Source organism: Cynocephalus volans, chromosome 1 (assembly GCF_027409185.1).
Source record: "Cynocephalus volans isolate mCynVol1 chromosome 1, mCynVol1.pri, whole genome shotgun sequence".
Taxonomy (NCBI): Eukaryota; Metazoa; Chordata; class Mammalia; order Dermoptera; family Cynocephalidae; genus Cynocephalus; species Cynocephalus volans.
In genome coordinates this window covers 160,281,518-160,303,034 of record NC_084460.1, presented here as the reverse complement: position 1 = coordinate 160,303,034, position 21,517 = coordinate 160,281,518, and the positions used below count along the sequence as shown (strand labels likewise).

Sequence of the window (21,517 nt, the reverse complement as noted above, 5' to 3'; positions counted from 1 at the left end):
GGATGACTTATGTATACAAAAATACTGGGTCTGTTTTTTTTTTTTTTTTCTGTGTTTCACCCAGTGCATACCAATAGAAGAGTTTAATAGTCTACGTTATTGTTTGGTGAGGCACATATCCACAGTCCACCATTTTTGCTGAAGTGTAAGAAAGCACTGTAAGCTTCAAAATTAGTGGAAAGGAAGAAGACAATATTAGTTTCTATAGCATGCCATCTAATTATAATTACAATTTTGCCCAATGTTAATAGATTGCTTTTCTTTTCTTCTTTTTTCCCATTTGAATTCTAGGCACATTCAAAGCAATAATCCACCTCCACAGCCCCCGGTTCCACCATTAGGTTACGTGTCTGGAGCCTTGATTTCTGATTTGGAAACAGATGTTCCAGATGATGATGCTGATGATGAAGAGGAAGCTTTAGAAATCCCTAGGCCCCTGAGAGCACTAGACCAGACACCCGGATCCAGTATGGACAATCTAGACAGCTCTGTGACAGGTAATGGAACCTATTTAATAGGAATATCTGACCTACTTGTAACATTAAAATGCATAAAAATCAAATACTTTCTTATGTAAGATTTGCTGCACTCCATCTATTTCTGTAACATTTAAAATATGTTAATATTAAACACAAAATTCAAAAAGGATTTGGAAATACTTTTGCTTTGCTGCAAAACTGATAAGAAAATTCATGAATTTTAAAAAGCTTTAAAGACATGAAAAAAAACTCAATTATATCCAGAGCTTTCATGAAAAGTTCACTCTACTAGGGAACCAAGTCTATTACATAAAAAACCTTGGCTTTAAGAAATGATATATTTTGTATATCAGAAGCAACATACCAAGTGAATGCAATCTTAAAATGCTTCTTGATATTTCACTCTGTAAAATCATTCACTGATGAAAATAAGCAAGTCTTAAGAATAAGCCTCTCTAAGGTTGCACATGGTATTATTTTGAGAGCAGAGAAAATGTATAGCGAGATAAACCATACATTTATGCATTTCATATTGCTAACTCCAATAATTGCTGCTCTCCCAAGAAATATAGTTATTTTCACTGTTTACTTCTTGAGCTTCCTCTTGCCTTGTTTACTAGTGAAAGACTTCAATTTGTACTGCCCTATGATGAGCCCAGGACTGATCTATACCCTACTTCCAAGGATTTAAATTTAACAAATTTTGTTAGAAAATTTAAAATCCTGATGTGTAGAGAAGGAATTTGGAGACAACTAGAAATTCAGTCTTTCTATTCAATTAGGTATCCATGCTTTGCCACACGAAAAATGCCTGTTACATAACAGTGAAGACATAGCTACTATAAATTTAAGTCTAATCTTTGTATTTCATTGGTTGTTCTCAGAAAACCACCCATATTTGTATTTACTTGATGTCATTTTTTACCCCTGGAGGTATTTTTATCACAGTTCTGCTTAATTCAGTTTTGCTTCAAAGGCCTCCCATCTTTCACAGATTTTGTACTACATGTTAGAGTTGTGCAGACACTGATGCAACTTCTTTATGACTGTGATGAAGAAGCATCAGTACTTACAATCTTCCTCTGTATCCCTTCCCAGTTGTGCAATGTGTGATGCATGAGCTGCATTTCAGTTTTCTTTCTTACCCAGGGGTTGGTCTGCTTGCCAGGCTAATTAAGATTTAAGAGCTGAAGATACACTGCTGTGATTTGAAATCCAGATCCAACTGAAGGTGGCAGAGCAAAAGTTAAAATCTTTGAATGCAGGGAACTGACTTACTAGTGCACTATTATGTTAAGCTCCTTTGCCTGAATTTCTAGCATACTCTCCTTCAGGGTAAAATTCTGCATATTTTTGCATATTTCACTAATGAAACTGAACTCTTTTCCATTAGGAATGCAGTAAAGAATTGCAATAATAATGAAAAAAAAAAAGTCAGCTATAGCCCCATGTAGTCCTTCTATTAAATATTACGATGTCAAAGAGGATAAATATATCTATAAATCAGGAGAATGTCATTTTGCACTTTTACATGTTCACCTATTAGTAACATTTTAGGCTGTTTAATGTGACTGTGGTTCAGGCAATCTGCATTTCTCCTGTAGCAAGTATAATGGTCATTCCAAATGAAATTTTTATTGCTAAGAAAATAAAGTCTAGTTTCCTACTTGAATTCACTGCCTAATTGCTGCCATATATAAAACCTCAGGGTGTTTAGGTATGTGTTCTACAATGAATTTATCCTACCAATAATACCTATCCTTAGTAAAAGAAGTTGCACTCTACATAAAAGTAGCCAAATAGGAAACCCCTTTTGTTTTTTCTTTCCACTCCACAATAAGTTTGTGGAGAGGCGTGCTTAAAGATTTAACTTGCATTTTAGGGTATGTGTGTTGAGTGTATGTAGGGAATGTGAGTGTAGTCATGGGCCACATAATGACATTTTGATCAACAATTCACCACACACAATCATGGTTTCAGAAGATTATAATTGACCTGAAAAATTCCTATCACCTAGTGACAACATAGTCATCATAATGTCATAGGGCAATGCATTCCTTAGGAGTAATAGGCTATACCATATAGCCAAGGCGTGTAGTAGGCTATGCTATCTACACTCTGTGGAGTTCACACAGTGACAAAATTAACTAACAATACATTTCTCAGAATGTATCCCTTTCGTTAAGTGAGGCATGACTGTATATAAATGTGTGTGTATATAGAGTGCAGGAGCGTATTAGAGTGTTTGTGTGTGTGCAAAAATGTGTGTGAGCATACAGATAAGGTTGTGAGTGTATGTAGAGAGTGTGTGTAGGAAATGTGAATGAATGCATACAGCTATACGTGTGAGAGTATAGATAGGGTGTGTGACTATCATAGTGTGTGTTTGTGTGCACGTGCACACACGTGCATGTATATGTGGGGATTGCACTGAGATCAATGTATGTACAGACCAAATGTTAGAGAAATCAACATGCTGTGAATATTGTTCTAACGTCCTCATGTTTTCTTCAGACACTTACAGCTAGTTGAATGATGCTAAATGAGGTGGGCAATGAAACAGGTACTATTTCCATTGGCTTTTTATGTTTTTAAATTGGTAAGTGCCCACACAGCGGATTCTGATCTTACCATCAGTTACTTTGAGTTCTAAATTTGTGGTATGAGTAAATTAGTCATTACTTTTACCTGAAATTCCTTGATAGATACATTTTTGTGAAACTAATGGCCGCTTTTATTTAATAGAACTACAGCTATGTGCCATTCCCTGAAACTGAAGCCAGTGAGAATGAAAACATCAGGAGGCCTATAAGCCTGTATATAAAATTATGCAGGATTTTACTTGAATATATTATGCTTCATAGCTGCCACATTAAGGAGTATCAGCAGTTAACAAGGCATAGAGCACAGCTTTGTAAAGAAATAAGCATATTAACTCCAAATATTTTTATAACAACTAGTTAATTTGTGAGAGACTTCTTAAATTTTGAAATTATGGTTTGTGAATGGAAAAGGCCAAGAAGAGAGGAAAATATCAGTAGTCCCAATCTCCGTAATGGGAAATATTTCTTTGTAAATCTGTTGTATTATTTATTTATTTCTAAAACAAACATTTATTGAATGCCTATTACTTCCAATCACTTGGCTAGGAATTTAGGCTAAATGCTCATAAGAAGAATAAAAATAAAGTAGCATATATGTAGCCCTTAGTAAGTGCAAAGCACATTTCTAAGCCGTGGCCTGTTTTTTGTGTGGCCTAGTGAGCTAAGAATGATTTTGTATTTTTTAAAGGGTTGTAGGAAAACAGGAAACAAACAAAAACAAAGAAGAATATATGACAGAAACAGCAAAGTTGAAAATATTTAGTATCTGTCATTTTCTAGAAAAAGTTTGCCAACCCTTGTTCTAAGGTTTTAACATACATTAACTCATTTAATTCTCACAACCCTACTATTATGATTTTTCTCATTTTATAAATTAAAAAATTGAGTCACAGAGGAGTTTAAAGCCTTTGTCAAGGTTACCCACCTGATATGTGGCAGAAGATGTTCAAAATCAATCAGTTTTATTCTAAAGATAAATTATCACGATCCCTGCTCTGGAAATGCCTGACTTTCTTCTAATCTCTAGAATTAGCATATTTAAGAGGAAATTAATGGTCTGTTCTGTTATTTAGTATGTGTATTGTGTGTGTATATGTATGCACATGCAAATAAATATGTATTTATACAAAGACAACATATAATTATATCTCTGGATATAATTAGTCCTTACCCCCTATGCATTTAATCAAAATCAAAATATTAAATTTTAGATGTGACTTTTATTATTTACTGTTCTCATATTTAGTTCTTTGTCAGTTATAGTTACCCATGCCAATAAAATTCAACTTTATCAGGACTTTTTGTAGGGAATCTCATTTTTATAATTTTTATTTTAATCTATGTTCATGACATACCTATTTGATTGTAATGAAGTACAAAATACATTTATTACAGCACATTGTACTCTCTTTGGGGCTAGGAAGTTACCATACAGGATTGTTTCTCTGTTCAGGAATATACTTGTAATATTTCTTCCTGCATGCCAAACCCACCATCTTTGGGTAAAGGGCGGGGTAAGCCTTCAATTCTTCTCTCTATAACTTCCACAGTGGGAGTCAAGGGTAATTGTTTCCTGAATTTAATGACACCACCAGGAAAAGAGAAACAGAAGGCAATAGGAGAGAAAGCAGGAAGAAAATGTCCTGAACATGTAGCCAAGATTCTAACTGCCTCAGTGATCACAAAAAGTAAGACTGAGAGAGCGTGCTGTTAAGTGAAATGAATAAAAGTTTCCTTGACTGCTGGACCCCACATGAATACCACAGCTGAAAGGAAATTGTGGCTCTGTATTTTCTATTTTATGTCTTTGGAGGTTTTTACTGGAACTCCCACACCAGATCAGAAGAAAAACAATAAAATCTGGCAGCCTCACGACCTGAATCGACCACACAGCTTTTAGAGCTTTGGCCACTAAAAAATTTGACCTGAAGCTTTGATTTAGCTGCAAATCTTAAGAAGAATAATTTTAGTAAAAGGATATTTTGGGGATAATGCTAAAAATAATTAAATCATTTTCTTAAACTGCTTCAATGGTTTTGATATCTTTAAAAATAAATTAAATATACACTTCAAAATTTCGCAGAAAAAAAGGGGCATATTGTATGTGCGATTTTTATCTGAGTGAAACAAGTTAGCAGGTGCCATATGTCCCAAGGAAGAGATTTTTTAATTGCTTATTTTGCTTTCCATATATATTATACATTCCTTTCTCTCTGAGGAATGTAGGTGGAATTGTTGCATATTCCATATGTTTGAATGAAAGAAAAACTTCTATAGATTAGACCTGTTTTTCTACTTTAGGCAGAGGTCAGTATTTGGATTGATTTGTCCAAAGACATTTATAGCTGAAGACATTACTTAACAGGTAGTTAGACAAATAGCACTTAATAGGAAGAGTTCCTAGAATAAATATTGGCTGAAAAAATGGGGGACAGCTAGTTTTTGTATCTCATAAAAATGGTAATGCAACAATTAGCAGGATTGTATTATAAGGCACAGACTTTACTCTAGCTTAATGGATCTAAGGATAAGCATTTATCAGCAAGGAAGGATTTAGCATAAAACGACATGTAAATGAATTGATGACTGATCATAAATTAATTTTAGTGCTGAAGATGTAATAGAGACACAGCAAGATGCCACTTTATCATGGTATTTTACTGCTCAGTAACATTTGAGCAACAACTTAATGTCCTATGTGCAGTTCTTCTTTAACAGCTTGAATAAATTTGAGATCTGTTTTTGGCCTTTCAGCAATTTTAAACCTGAGAAATTTGGGAAGATTGAAAATGTAAACACAAATAAATTTGACTATATGACATAAATTCATTTTTCATTAAATGTTTAAATATGTATTGATTATGTTTGGAGCTATAACATGTCAAATTGGTATGGATTGCTTGTAATTTGTAAAGAATCTCTAGCTGAGCTGCTTTTACCTCGTGTTCATTTTCATTTTATATCTACATTTATGAAAACACACCAGTTATCACAAAAATGACTTACTTTTTAATTCGTGAGTTAAATGTTTTACTTTTCTTCCAATCATTGTCATCATCTCCTCTGCATCCTCCTCTTCCTCCTCCTCTGGTAATTGTTTACTTAAATTTTCAGGTCATTCTTGATTTCTTGATGTTTAAATCTAAAGGAAGAGGAAAAATTGTAGCCACTGAGAGGTGAAATCAGTAAATGTTAAATAAATATTAGCAATTTTACAGGAGAAATTTTAATTTATGTTATACAGTTTTTTATTCATGGAATGGGACCAAACATCTTATCAAATATTCCCTGCAAACATACCTATTCCATATATCTTACCCAAATTGGGAGGAGAGGGTGTTGAAGATACAAGGCAGAAAGACAAAGAAAAGAGAGAAAGTGTATTCCTTTGTCTTTTTCATTCCTTGCTCTCTATTTTAAAGGTAAACACAACCATACTAACTGGAGGCACTTTTATCTCTTTGGCTTAGGGCCATTATGTGTCTCTCAAACTCTGAAGTTATCTATCTAATCTCTTTGCTCTTATGGGGAGTACAAAGAAAGAATGGGTGATGCTCTTTCTGTATTCCCAGAGAGAGGAAAAAAAAGTCAGAAAAAACTTGATGAATAAATGGGATTTCTAAGGACATGGCAAGGAACATTAAAGGTTGAGAGAGAGTCAGAACAAAGACACAAAGGTGGAAAAGTAATTGATTTGTTTAGGGAATGGCCAATGTGTGTATAGAAATCCTCATGTGAAGGGCTCACTATCACAGGGAGATATACAAGGATTTTGGGGGGAAATGTTAAGCTAATTTTCTGTTTGGAGGTCTCACAGGATGGCATTTCTTTAGTGACATTGCTGTGATGTCATTAAAGAAAATTTTTTCTAAGTTTTGCTCTTTCAGAAACTAAATTTGTCAATATGCTAGTTCCTTAGGCTAGACTCACACAGCAAGTAGACTTATACATAAAACAAAACAAACTCCACTATTTCCTGACTGGTTATAGTGGAGAAAGGAGAATTAAAAAGAAAAATAAAAATTGGGCTAAATACATTAAGATGGGTATGTGTGGTCAGAGAAGCCATACACATGCAAAAAATAAGTTGCCACTTAATATGATTTCATTATCTTAATTTGATTAAGATATTGCTAAATATCAATTATTCAAGTGTATAATATATATGTCAGTTATGCTTTGATGCACTTACATTACATTATACATATAACTTATTATATATAATCATATAATATATTCATATATATAGATATTAAATATTAATTATATATCTTGATTGATTTGATACACATGAATATTATATATATATATATATATATATATATATATATATAACTTTTTACTCTCTCATTTTGGATGATTACATTACTGCTTTCCCCGTTGTCCAAGTAATCAACGAGTTGAATAACATTTTCTTTATTTAATAAATTTTCTAGTTCTTATGAGGACATTCTTTCTAATAACTAAAATAAGGTCATTGCTAGGAAATTATACATCAAGTAAAATCACACATAGAGTTTATAGTGAATAATAAAAATGCTGAACACATGTAATTTAATATGCCCACTGTTTGTTGAATTTCTACTGTATAATGTCCCTGTACAAGAAATATGATAGGAATAAGAGATAGTTCCTTATCTCCAGAATTTCATGTTCTAAAAGGGAAAACATATATGAGGGGTCTTCAAAAGTTTATGGAGAGAGACATCTTATCTTTTAATTTCATTTTCCACTCACTTCACAAAATAATTTTGTGTATTTAACAAACTGCAATATAGGGAGAGAACTGATATTCTAAGGTATGCATAGCTTTTGAAAAACAAAGGAGGCAGGGGGATCTACTGTTCCTAAGATAAGGTTGCAGGTGAGACAGAATCAAAGTGGTAAAGGAGATGGCATTTCATTTAGACTTTAAAGTTTGGCAGTGGTTGATACAGTTGGTAGCAATACAGAGGTACGTTCGAGGAATGGAGGTGGTGTGGGGCAGGTGAGGAAAGGAGACTGCGTGACTGGAAGAAGGAATGGAGCTGCAGGCTTTGGCTGGGCTAGATATTGAAGGGTATCAAATATCCTTTGAGTTTGAATAGGAGTTTGGACATGGCACTGACAAACTAGGTAATGCTTTAAACAAAGGGATGAAATATGGGATAAGTGCTTCAGAAAGATAATTTAGATCACAATGAGGAAAATAAGACGGGACTAGCAGGGACTCAGTTAGGAGAAACTTAGGGATGAAATTGGAGATGAAGAATGAGGAGAGATGCTTGTTTGGAGAGTGAGAGCAGACATTTACAAATATAGAAAACAGCACATGGACAGGACCGCAACTGAGCTTTCAAATGTTTTAAAACTTTCCTCAATTCTAGAATTTCATGTTCTTTTGTGATGCCTCACTGAATCACTTTGATTTTTTCTTATCTTGCAGTATTTTGTTGCAAAGCCTATAGCATCATTTCTTCTTTCATTTTGGGCTGGTGGTCCTTGACTTGTGACTATTAACCCAGAAATGATTCTCTTGGAGAAGGCTTAGTTGCTGGTGTTATCTTGGCTTCCTTGCAGTGGCCTGTGTCAGGGGAATATGTGTGGAAAGTAAAAAGTGCTTCTCATGCTTTTGGCAAATGGAATCAAAATTCTATCTTTCTCTGCTACACTTAACACCCTTTTAACTTCTCAGATCATTCTAACTTGTTCAGTTTCTGTTTTCTGTATCCTGAAAGTGCATGAAACCATGTTATCATATCCTGGCACCTTGACTAAAATTACAAATACTGCCTCATGGCAACACTCCTGACTATACTGTTGTCTCTTAAATACTGGAAGAAAGAAGAAATAATCTACAGCATTTGGCTTTCATCTCTTTCAGATGAACATGTGTTTGGTTTATTTAGCAATATTAAATTAGCTTTTTATAAATACTTTTTGCCCCTCTTTTAGCAAAAATCAGGATAAGCAATACTTGGTAATTTATTGTGTCATGAATTAATGGTACACCAACTTTTAAAATAAATATTGAAATAAATATTGTAATATCAGTTTTATTAAGTAGTAGGTTAAGTTCCCAGTGTGCTTTGGCCTAAGAAAAAATATAAAATTGTAAGTGCCTTGTTAGAAAATTAAGAATAAAAGTTATTTCTCGGTATCTTCACAATTTTACAGCTCTTTACTCATAAAGCTGCAATTCCTTTCCTCTATTGCCCATGTTTCATTTTGCAGAATAATCCGTTTTAATGCCAATGATATTCTTCATAAAGGTTAATTTTTTCAGATAAATATTAGTATTAAACAGAAAACTGCAGTTCTTAAAGTAATTAAAAAGCAAAGGAAGTATAATGAGCATAGAATTTTGTAAAATATTTTTTATGTTCTAAGATTTTTGCTTTGATATTGTGTATACATTTTTATTGTTATTTCATGAGTAATTAAGTTTTTATTTTAAAACCTCGAAATAATTCTAGCCCTTCTATGGTATACAACTGTCATTTTCATGTTATCATTGGAGTCTGAATTAAATTCAAGATACACTCACATGATTTCTTCAACTGAGTCCTTGATAAATTTAAATATACTGTAATTTGTTTCAATAAAAATATTCTTCTCTGAATTGTGGGAACTTAACATATGCATAACAAATCTTTTTTGGAAAATGATCATGTAATAATTTAAACATTGTAAGAATTAAACCATATGGAACATGTTTTATTCATGTGTCACAAGCAGATACAGGTTTGAAATAAGCTTTGTTCTTTTGCACTAAGAATGTTTATAACATGGATGATGCTTGCATTTGACTAAAGAAGTCATGATGAAACTGTACGGAAGACGTGAGGAGTTGAGACAGCCTACTTGCTCATTAGTATAGTATGTACAAGCAGATGAGATATCCAATATGTACAACTCACTAGACAACTACATTTGTTTTTAGGTTCAATGGTAAATGGATGGGGCTCTGCATCTGATGAGGATCGTAACTTTTCTAGTCATAGATCTAGCGTAGGTAGCTCCTCAGATGGCTCCATCTTTGCCAGCGGGAGTTTTACACAAGCACTGGTGGCAGCAGCAGATAAAGCTGGTTTTAGGCTGGATGGAACCAGCCTTACAAGAACAGGTTGGTAGACTCCAAGTCAACACTCTTTGCATGAGAGAATCTTGTCCTTTGGACACTGACTTTTTTTTCCTGTCTTTTTTCCTCAGTGAGTCTGACCACAGGCTTTCTTTAATATGCATGAACACAGTTTGGATGCTCCTTTACCAGAATTGTCTTCTGATGCTGGTTTGCAGAGCCAAGAATAGGCTCCTACTCACCATCTTCTACCACTTATTTCCCTTGCTCTTCACGACTCTGCTGATTAATTGAAATATGCTTCCTTTTTATATTACAGCAAAGCAGCAACTAAGATTGCCATTAAATTTTCAATAACTCACACTTTGCAAAATCCTCACACAATCAATAATGTACCCAGTGATTAAAATTACTCAGCTTTTATCTCTATTACTTTTCTTTGCCCCATCCCTTTCTGCAAATGAGTTTTCTGGGAAAGCTTCATCAGCATGGGTGAATGGGTCTAAGGCTGTCGATCTAACAGTTCAAATGGCTGATGGTCTTATTAATTATTTGGCTGTTAAGATTTTAATACAATAATTTATTATTTGTTTTAAAGGATGCTAATTAAAGATACACCCACTGCATTTGCAAGTTGAATAAAATAATGACTACATGTGTATTGCTCTTAAGAGTAATTTGATTTTGATTTCTGAGAGTGATAATAATAACAAAAAGACCAATCATGTCATTTTTTTATGTGCTGCTCATTCTATGAAAAAGAAATGTGGGATTAACTCTAATAATACATCAGTAATTTGTAATCATTTGTTTTTCTGAAGCAAAATAACTTTGATATGATACATGCTCGTCTATTTGTATGTGTATTTCAAAACTGCCCACATAGGAAGGTTCTCATATATGAATTAAACTAACTACCTTACAAAACAAACTAATAAAACATTAAGTGGATTTTTGAATCTTAATAGTGTTCAAGTAGTTAAAGGAAAGAAAAATGATTTTGACCCTTCAATAAACTCTCGGGTTATAAAAATGAGTCCTGGAAGTTTTCTTTGAATTATTATACCAGCAATGTTTCTTTAGAGCATGCATGAGATATCTTCAAACAAAGTTTTAAAAGAAGATTTTGCAAGCATTGCAGAGGTTTATTTTTAACGTAGCATCCAAACTAAAATATGTTGTAATATAACCATTATTTGAATTTTCTTGCTTTATAAGGCATAAGTCAGAAACTTTATGTTGCCTGAGTGCTCTTTGTGGCATTAGCTATAAGCAAAGCAGAGGAAAGTGCAAGGAGACTAATAAATTAGAAGGTATAAGTGCATTTCTTGCATGTATGCTAATTGCTAATAAAGCATTAAGCGAGATCATGTCATATTGACTTAAGAAAATGTAACTACATATGATAATTTTGTATGAAACAGAAACATCCACAAGAGAATAAATACATGCACATAAAGCAGGCATCTCTTACCATAATAAACATGGTGTTAAAGTCATAAGTTGTTGAAAATTTATTAGCTAACCTTTTCTCAGAAGAAATTTCCCTGCAAATTTACACTAAGCCAGAAGAAAAGGACATAGCACATTTTGTTTTTCAATGTGAATTTGGAGTCTGTCAGATACAATAATATTCATTAAAAAATACCTATTGCACTTTGGATATACACTGACGTGATTGAGTTTCTGCTAAAAGAGGTAGAATGCATCATGTATGTGCATAGGTGATAAGGTCAATTTAATATATGTGTCTGAGCAGACCTTTTATGTAAAATTTCAAATGTAGTTACTACAGGACATTTTTCTGTGCTCAGAAAGAGTAAGTAATGTAACAAAGGTGAAATTTGATTAAACAAATGAGACAGTACACAATTCATTTCAGAAATAGCTTCTCTAATTTTAAGAAGTAAAAGCTGCATAAATTTGTGTGTATCTATAAAAGTATCACTAAGATTGTCAAGGTTAAATAGAAATATAATCAAGCAATATTAAAGTTTTGATTGGTGGTTTTGTTTTATGTTCATTTGTTTGAATTTTTTTGTGGGTGGGTGTTGTTAGCTTATTAAAAATTGGACAAAATATATTCCACAGGGCATATAGAGGTGCACCAGTACTTGGTATATTCAAATGGCATCTCTAGGTAGGTTTACAGGCTATCTTAGTAAAAGCTGAAATGCAAGACAGAATCAGTGTACTATAGTGACTTTCTATATGCCCCATTCCCTTTGTTTTCTTTTTTAGGAAAAGCCTTTACCTCCTCTCAAAGACCTCGGCCCACCAGCCCATTTTCTACTGACAGTAATACCGGTGCAGCCCTGAGTCAAAGTCAGAGGCCTAGGCCCAGTAAAAAACACAAGGGAGGGCGAATGGACCAGCAACCAGTGTTGCCTCATCGAAGGGAAGGAATAACAGATGGTAGGTTTGTTTGTTTTATTCTTGTCTCCTCACTGAAGAGGTCCGCTCCATGCAATCATTAATTTAGATTAAAGCAGCTATGGTAAAAATTAGGCATTTCCTCCTTACATAACAAGGCAGAATCCTGACAATATGGCCTTGTTTAAATAAAACACCTTCTTTTTTAATAGTCTGGAATTATTTTTATATGATCAAGCCCTGAGAAAAATATAGTAAACCACTTTGCAATGTTAATTTTTTCTGCCACTCTGGCACTTTTCATTGGTGATTCTTAGAGAACATTCCACTTTAAGATTAGGAAAGAAAATATAAGCAGGATGTTCACTTGCCATGTTATCAGAAGATTTATGAAACTAAATTATAATAAATTAGATGGTATTTCACTTTCGGAAAGGACCTTGAAATAATTCAGTAATTTTTTAGTTTTGTGAATTTCAGAGCAAAAGCATGCTACAGGTCATGTAGTTGAAGAGTGTCTTAGTCTATTTGAGCTGCTATAACAAAGTACCATAACATGGGTGGCTTATAAACAATAGAAATTTCTTTCTCACAGTTCTGGAGTCTGGAAAGTCCAAAATCAAGCCCCCAGGAGATTTGGTACTCTGCTGAGGGCCCACTCTGATTCATAGATGGTGCCTTCTCATTGTGTTTTCACGTGGTGAAAGAGCAGGGAGGGGATCTGCCTGAGTGTGTTTTATTTATTTATTTATTTATTTATTTATTTTTATTTTTTATTTTTTTTGTCTTTTTCGTGACCAGCACTCAGCCAGTGAGTGCACTGGCCATTCCTATATAGGATCCGAACCCGCGGCGGGAGCGTTGCTGCGCTCCCAGCGCAGCACTCTACCAAGTGCGCTACGGGCTCGGCCCCCTGAGTGTGTTTTATAAGAGCACTAAACCCATTCATGAGGACTCCATCCTCATGACCTAATCTTGTCCCAAAAGCACCACCTCCCAATACCATCCCATTGGGGGTTACAATTTCAACATATGAATTTTGAGGACACACAAGCATTCAGATCATTCAGATCATAGATTATAAAGTCTAGATGGTAAATATTTACAGCTTTGAGGGGAATATGGTCTGTGTCACAACTACTGAAAGCTGCATTGTTGCATAAGGGCAGCTATAGAAAAAGTAAAAGAATGGGTGTGACTGATTTCCAATAAAACCTTATTGATAAAACAGGCAGTGGCTGAATCTGGTCAATGAGCCATAGTTTGCTGATCTATTTCAATCTTTTTATTCATATATAGCATCTAGTCTTTGAATATTTGCTTAAGCACTGCTAGTTTCGGGAAGAACAATATTACTGGAAGATGTCCATGTTCCATAATGAGTATTTCATCAGCTCTGCAGAGCACATTGTATTTCCCATATTTTCAACTTAATTATTCTACTTTTTAAAGTGTGAATAAAAATATTTATCTTGAAGTTTTATTCTAAGGATGTGTATCATATTTAAAGTGCTTAGTCTAATGTCATTCCAAAAGGTCAATTTCTTCCCCCTTCTCAGCACTGTCCTCTACAAGCACACAACTTTACCCTGAGATAGTTCCTCTAAACACCAAAAGAATGAACCTAGCCAAACTGCACATTTGATTCATCTGTGGAGCTCTTAAAATATACTTTGGAGATTCTGAATTAATTGTTCTGGGATAAAACCCTGTTGTGGGTATTTTTGAAGCTCTGCAGGTGAATCGAAAATACATCCAGCTTGGAAAAGCTATGACTTAGTCCTCAGCATCCTTAGACTTACAATTATAGGACAGAATAAAGCTTAGTTGGAAAAGAAAGTATTTGTTCTTCATTGGTTTGGGGGAAGGGGCACTCTAACAGCCACCTTTGTGCTTTCTTTTGTCATCTTATAGTGTTAAGAATACTTAAAAAGCCAAACATATTTGTTCTGAAAGCTTTCAGGTTTACTAATCTTTCCTGCTTACTTTGTTTTTATTGGGAAGTTTTTCTATGGAATATGAAGGTTAAGAGTAAAATCAAGTTCTCGATTTTCTGTAAATGGATTTTAATTATGATACAAGGACATTTATTTTGGATAGCACTCTACAGATTATCCTTCAGAATACTGTTATTTTACAGCAAATGCATATGCTGTAAATTTACATAATATGAATCCTTGTGTCGGGAATACTTTCATAATATTTTTATGCAAGATCAAATTGCTATTTTGGGGAAGGTTGCTGCTTAGTAGCATTTAGTGTATAGACATTTTACACTAAAGCTTTTGTAATATAGATTTTACAGTAGTGTTTTCTCTCCTCTAAGCAGTGACATGAGGATGTAGGCCTCTTTAGAATTGGGGTACCATCATTTTCAAGATTGGAACTTTATGGTTTCTGAGTGAGGGGAAGACAGAACATGAGTGAACATTGGGAGGTTCTAATGGCAAGTGGCCCAAGTCACTTCTCATATTTTATTGACAAGAACTCCGACACACAGCATCAAACTAACTACTGGGGTGGGAAAGTAATCTTTTCTCTGTCCAGTAAGAGGAATTGGGAATGGTGAAAAATGTCAGTCTCTATCCCAAATGCTTTGCAAAAATCTATTCACATTTTAAGTAGTGCTCTTTTCTCTTGTATAAAGTCTTTCCTAAGCAGGCATAGCTGAATCCAAATATTCTATTCCATTCACAAAGTAAATCAAAGAATACCCTTCAAAGCCTAGACACTGACCAATTCTGAACAAGGAAGGCAGATCTCTACCCATTGACCTATTTTTTTGTTGTTGTTGTTGTTTTGTTTTTTAAATCATGTCCTTACTGCATGTTCTCCCTTTTCCTCCATTCTTAATACCTTTTTCAGAGAGAGGGCTCTTTCTCCAGCTCTGCCACATACTAGCTTTGATCTTTGTGCAAATTTATGCATTCATTAATCTATTCAATCAAATGTTTATTAAGTGTTTACAATGTGATAGGCAATAGGAGGCAAACAGACAAACTTCCCTGCTCTCTCAGAGCTTGCATTCTAGTGGGAGAAGATAGATAAATACAACGTAAATACATAAGTGAAAATTAAAAATAAATACGTAAGTGAAAATATAAAGTATCTAAGGTGGTGATAAACATACAAAACAAACAAAGGACTTTGAGAAGTATAGGAGTAAGGAGGAGGTATTTTTATAGGGTGCTCAGGGAAGGCTTCACCAAGAAGTTGAAATCTGAGAAAAGACTGGAAGAATGTAAGCAAAAGAGCAATGCTGATATCCCAGGAAAGGTTATTCCAAGAACTGAGAACAACAAGTGAAAGCCTGGGGCTTATTTTTTTTTTTAAAGGAAGTGGGGTAGTGAGACCAGAGCAGAGAGAGCAAAAAAATGGAAAATGAAGTCAGATAAGCAAGCAAGGGCCAGTGTTTACAGGACCTTCAAGCTACAGTAATGACATTGGCTTTTACTTTGAATTGGAAACCACTGGAGCAGTGTGTGTGTGTTTGTGTGAGTGCAAGTGTGAGTGTGTGTGCAGGCGTGCATGAATCTGTGTTTAAGGCAGAGGAGTGACTTGATCTTATTTATGTTTTTATTTTAAAAATTCACTCTAGCTGTTGTGTTGTGATATACTAAATGAGGAAAAGTGAAAACGTAGAGATCACAGAGGAGATTGTAGATGTAACATAGGGAATACGTGATAGTGGTCATATCAAGGTAGAGTCAGTAGAAGTGATAAGAAAGGTTGGATTCTGGAGGTGGAGCTACCAGGATTCGTTAATGAAGTTAATAAAGGTTGTAGTAAAGCAAGGAAGTCAAGGATTACTCCAAAGTTTCAGCCAATGAGTAGAACAAAATTTTCACTAATTAAAAGGAGGAACACTACAGCAGAGCGAGCATATTTTATACAGGACAATCTAGAGCTCAGTTGTGATATGTGAAATTTGAGAAGATTTCTAAATAGCTAAATGAGAATGTTCAGTGTGGATTTATTTAGTTTCCATGAGCCTGAAGTTCATGGGAAGAGAGATCCAGGCTGGCGATATTTAATTTCTTTGAATTTTGCCTACATTCTCTTACCTAAAAAATGAGGATAGTAATGGCACCTATCTCATTGGACTGTTGTGTGTCTGACAATAGCTAATCCTCAGTGGACCGGTAAGAGACACTTTAGTGAATTGATCAGTTGAAATGAATCAACATAGATGTGAATAATAAATTTAATTTAAGTAAATGTATTTGATTATATACTTTTATTTTTTCCCCAACCATTCTTAATCCCATCTCTTTTTCCAGTTTGTTTATTTCAATGTGCATGCAATGGTCTTTCTTCTTAGGATACACAAACCCCAAGGATATTATTTAATTATGAAGCTATATAATTTCAGGTTAAATCAAATAGTAATCAGAATTTTAGTTGGCGTAAGCAGATGCCATTGAGGCCACTTTAAAAATTAAGCTGCTCTGAGAGAGAATAAAAATCAATGGCAAGATATATTATTTTAGGAACAAATATAATAATTTCTCCTCATTGGCAGTCTAAGTTCGATAACCCAAATTAAATAATTAATTCGCATTTATAATAACATATATGAAAAAAGTCCATATCGAACATGAAGGAAACACTAAACTTGTTAAATTATCCAACAAACAGATATTTCAATATTGGATTAGATCTCCATTTTGGAAGAAATATTCCAAATGCAACTGTATTCTCCCAGAGACCCTGTTCCCTCCAATAATTAGTAATTCATGTAATCTAACATGAGGCCATACATAAGAACTGGGAATGCTACTCCTACTTGGGAACTCCCAGAGCAGATGCTCAGGAGACCATCATTAGCAGTTAAATGGAGGATAATATAATTTTGCTCATAAGAGAGAATGTAATAAATCTTCTGAAGAAAATCTTTAAAAAGAACAGCTTAGCCTTCTAAGACAGCTATCTTTTGTACATGGAAACTTTTACTTTTCCCTTTTAAATTTCACAAACAAAATATCATTGGGAACAAGAGAACACGTTTATAAAAATGGCATGGGAAATAATTGCCTATGTTATGTACAATATCCTCCATTCATGAAAAAAATGTACATTATATTATATTTGGTCTTTATGAGCAAATAATATAATTACCAATATTCTCAGGATGAACAAAAAAGTTTGCAATAGCATTCAAGGAAATTAGAACAAAATGATCCAAATGAACATTTAGAAGATTTCAAAGTCTTCCACAATATCCAAACTAACGTAATACTTAAAGGTGAAAGGGACTGTGATTTCACAATTGAAGATGTTCAAAATATAAAGGTGTCATAATCTGAAGAGCTAATAAAAGAAAAATGAAAAATTAGCTGAGGCTGAAACTTTTAATTTTTTATATCTGATATTTAATTTAAATAGCTTTTCTGAAAAATTATCTATTCCAGTATATCTCAGGTTTCCATGATGTATTATCTACTCTAGCACCATAAAGCACATTTAATTTGTACTCTGAACATTGGTTATTACTTATTAAAATTAATACTTTGGAAGATTATAATATATTAGTTGTAACTCATTAGCTAACTCATGAAATGGACAGCCAGAATTGGTTGTCAGGGAGAATGTTAATTGCATTTAATAAATGTTAGCTTAACCCTTTGACTATTGTTAAGTGTGCCACCTACATGAGTAAAGGCAGTCATATGTTGCATATGATACAGCCTATAGTTTTTAATTTTCCAAGGGTGACATTTCCTATGGAGATTGACAGCGGAGCTCCTGTTCTTCTCAAGGCCTTTTATTAGCACAGCTGCAGGAATTTCTAGTGATCTTATTTTGTGTCATGGTATTTCTACTTTGGGGGACAAGAGAGAGGAGGCAATGGATTGAATATTAACCATAAACTCCCCTTTACTTGCATGTTAGCCTCAAATTGTGAAAAACACTTCTCACATTTAACAGTTAGATAAAACCAGTCAATTTTATTTCAATGATGCTGTGGCCATAAGACAACAGAGAGATTAATAATATGCATTTTGTATATAAATAATCGACATATTTTCCCCAAATTTCTTTTGCATGGGTGATACCTCTATGAGGGCAAAGATTTTCTTCAACTTGAATTAAAACCTGTATTTTTTATTAAATCTTAGTCCATTCTAAACATTATTCAAAATTTTTAGATCTTCCACCACCACCAGATCCCCCACCAGGTCAGGGTTTAAGGCAGCAAATAGGCCTGAGCCAGCATGCTGGTAACGTGGAAAACTCAACAGAGAGAAAAGGAAGCTCTCTAGAGAGACAACACGAATCCAACTTAGAAGACTCAAAGAGCTCATTGGATTGTCCAGCTAGAACCTCCCTAGAGTGGCAGCGACAAACCCAGGAATGGATAAGCTCCACAGAACGCCAAGAAGATACACGGAAAGCCCCACACAAACAAGGTGCTGGATCAGGTGTGTTCTGCACAGTCCCAAGAAAGTATGGACTGTTACTTTTTTTTTTTTTTTTTTTCCTACCATGTATCTTAGAAATAATGGCAGTTGTTTAGGGGCATCTGAAAAAATACGTTTGCCTTAAATCAGTTATTGAAGTTGAAATTCCTCATCAGAGTTCACCAGCACATTCCATAAGGCCGACTCCAATGGGGATTATTTCTCAGATTAACCTCTCTATAGTCTTTGAGCCTAGGAGACCTCCAAGTTTCACCTACAGTCCTCAGGAGACGATTTGATTTTTTTGCCTTTTAATGTTTATGTTGAATACTTTTAAGACCACTAAATTTCATGTTCTGTGTCAATCTCTTCCTTCAACCAGTTTGTTTATTTTGAGTGAAGTAACCAGTCATTTGAAAGGACAGCTCACTTCACTCAAACAGGTGAATTCATTGAAATTACAAAGTTGCAACAGATAAATGCCCAGTTACAGAATCCTCATGTTAGAAAAGGTTAAGCTGGGCCTGCACTTTCTCCATCTGATTAAATTTGGTTAATTATTAACACTTTGATGTGAAATACTTTTGTTTATAAATCAAGCTTCCTGGAAATGTTGCAAAATATATTTTGTTGTTTATGGCTGGATTTTTTTTTTTTTTTTTTTTTTGCTGGTGGGGAGGGGGATAAACCTGTTGTAGAAATGCATTTTCTGGAACATCCTGTTCTCACATATGGATTCATTGAGTGTTAAAATACACATACACATACATACAACTTTTGAAAAAAATCTCCTTACTCATTCATTTATTCATTTGGACTCAATCATGTCTAGATACATACTCTCCCCATGCATTTTCCATAATTACATTTTGTCACAACTTGGTGCTCCAGTTTTTGGAAAATGTAATTTGTGCAAGGGCCAAAAGATGCCAATTTCAATATCTGGATTTAATGAACCATTTAAGAAGTTTATACCATCCAGGATGTGAGAGAGCATATAATTCTTATCAGTAAAGACTGTCCAATGAGAGAAACAGTAAATTCAGTCAGCATTTTTTTTTTTTCGGTCTTGTAATCATGTAATAAGAGCTTATGTCTAGGAAAAAAAAGACAAAAACAAGGTGGGGGGTAGAGAGTGGGTGGAGAGAAAGACAGGGAAAGATAGGAAGAAAGAGGAAAAGAAAACAAACTTTCAAGCTATTAAGTGATTATTTAGTAATATACACCACGAGTTATTTGTAGAGAGACTACATAAAAATAACATTAACACATTATTTATTAAAATGTGTGTATTTCTTTTTCTTTTAAGAAAATACACAGAATTTCAAATAATGTATTTATGTCCCGAGAAACAAGAAAAATTAAGTTATTTAATTAACTAACAAATAGTTCTTTGTCTAAATTTATTGAGAAAATGTTTTCATAACTTAAACTAAAACAAAAAACATGTTCCTTCAATTGTAATGGGAAAATTAAATTGGAGCTTGATTGAACTCCAGACATCATTCTCAGATACGCTTTTGTTAAGCAAACTATGGTTCATTGTATGCAGCTTTTATAATGACTTTAAATTTTGCAAAGAATACATAACATTGTACACTTATCCCAAGATCTCTTTTCATTGAATCCGGCTTCAGTTCCTATTGTGAGGAATGTTGCTTGCACGTGGAAATTCCTTTAATATCTGAGACTGATTAAACCTTATAATTTTAATTTTACTAAAGAGTGAAGTGGTAAAATAGCCCATTTTGAGCTTAATATTTAAGAGTTAATTTTGTGCTTTGCCCACCCTCCACCCACATGTTGCTGTTTAACTTAGCCCTTTGTGGGTTTTTCTTTTTCAGAGGAGACCTTGGTGCCCTATAGCAAGCCCAGTTTCCCATCTCCAGGTGGCCACAGCTCATCAGGAACAGCTTCTTCTAAAGGATCAACTGGACCCAGGAAGGCCGAGGTGTTGAGGGGGGGGCACCAGCGCAATGCCAGTGACCTTCTTGACATAGGATATATGGGCTCCAGTAGTCAAGGACAGTTTACAGGTGAATTATGTAAGTGCTTTAGGTCATTTAAAAGGCTATAGCAATTCAGAAAGATATTGGGCTAACAACTTGCCATATTAAACAAATTTCAGAATAATAGAAAACTTACTCTACTATGAGGAAAAAATCAATTCTGATTTTGAACAATTTTGGTCATAACTTAGACCATCGTTATTTATGGCAGTCAATGAAATAAACATTTCTGCTATTTCAAAATTGTTTTAATTTAGGCAATTAGTCTTAGTACTTACAAGTTAAATGTAGTCCATTTGGTCATTTTCTTTGTCTTTTTAACTGTGTGCAATAAAGCAAAGAAAACATATTGACTTTTGTAGTTTAAAGAATCTCTTTAAAAATTCCTCATTCGCTAGTTGCTCTTCATTTATTTCTTAAATTTGAAGAGTTAACCTTGAAGAGTTGATCTTTGATTTTAGTTAACTTGTAATATTTTAATTATAATAATATCTTATAAATAAATTTCTCTTTTTGAGTAAAGAACTGGCATTGGTAGTATAACTAATATATTTTCTAAATATAAAATACTAAGTAATAGAGAAGTTTAAGA

At 34.0% G+C, this 21,517-nt stretch overlaps 1 protein-coding gene across 1 annotated transcript in view; it reads left to right on the top strand.

Moving 5' to 3' along the window:
• ROBO2 (roundabout guidance receptor 2) overlaps positions 1–21,517 on the top strand; it is a 600,911-nt gene that overhangs the window by 546,409 nt on the left and 32,985 nt on the right. Inside the window, exons 24-27 of the mRNA XM_063077978.1 lie at positions 292–497; positions 12,384–12,557; positions 18,665–18,937; positions 20,761–20,961. Coding sequence (XP_062934048.1) covers positions 292–497; positions 12,384–12,557; positions 18,665–18,937; positions 20,761–20,961 — 854 coding nt within the window. The remainder of the gene's footprint in view (positions 1–291; positions 498–12,383; positions 12,558–18,664; positions 18,938–20,760; positions 20,962–21,517) is intronic.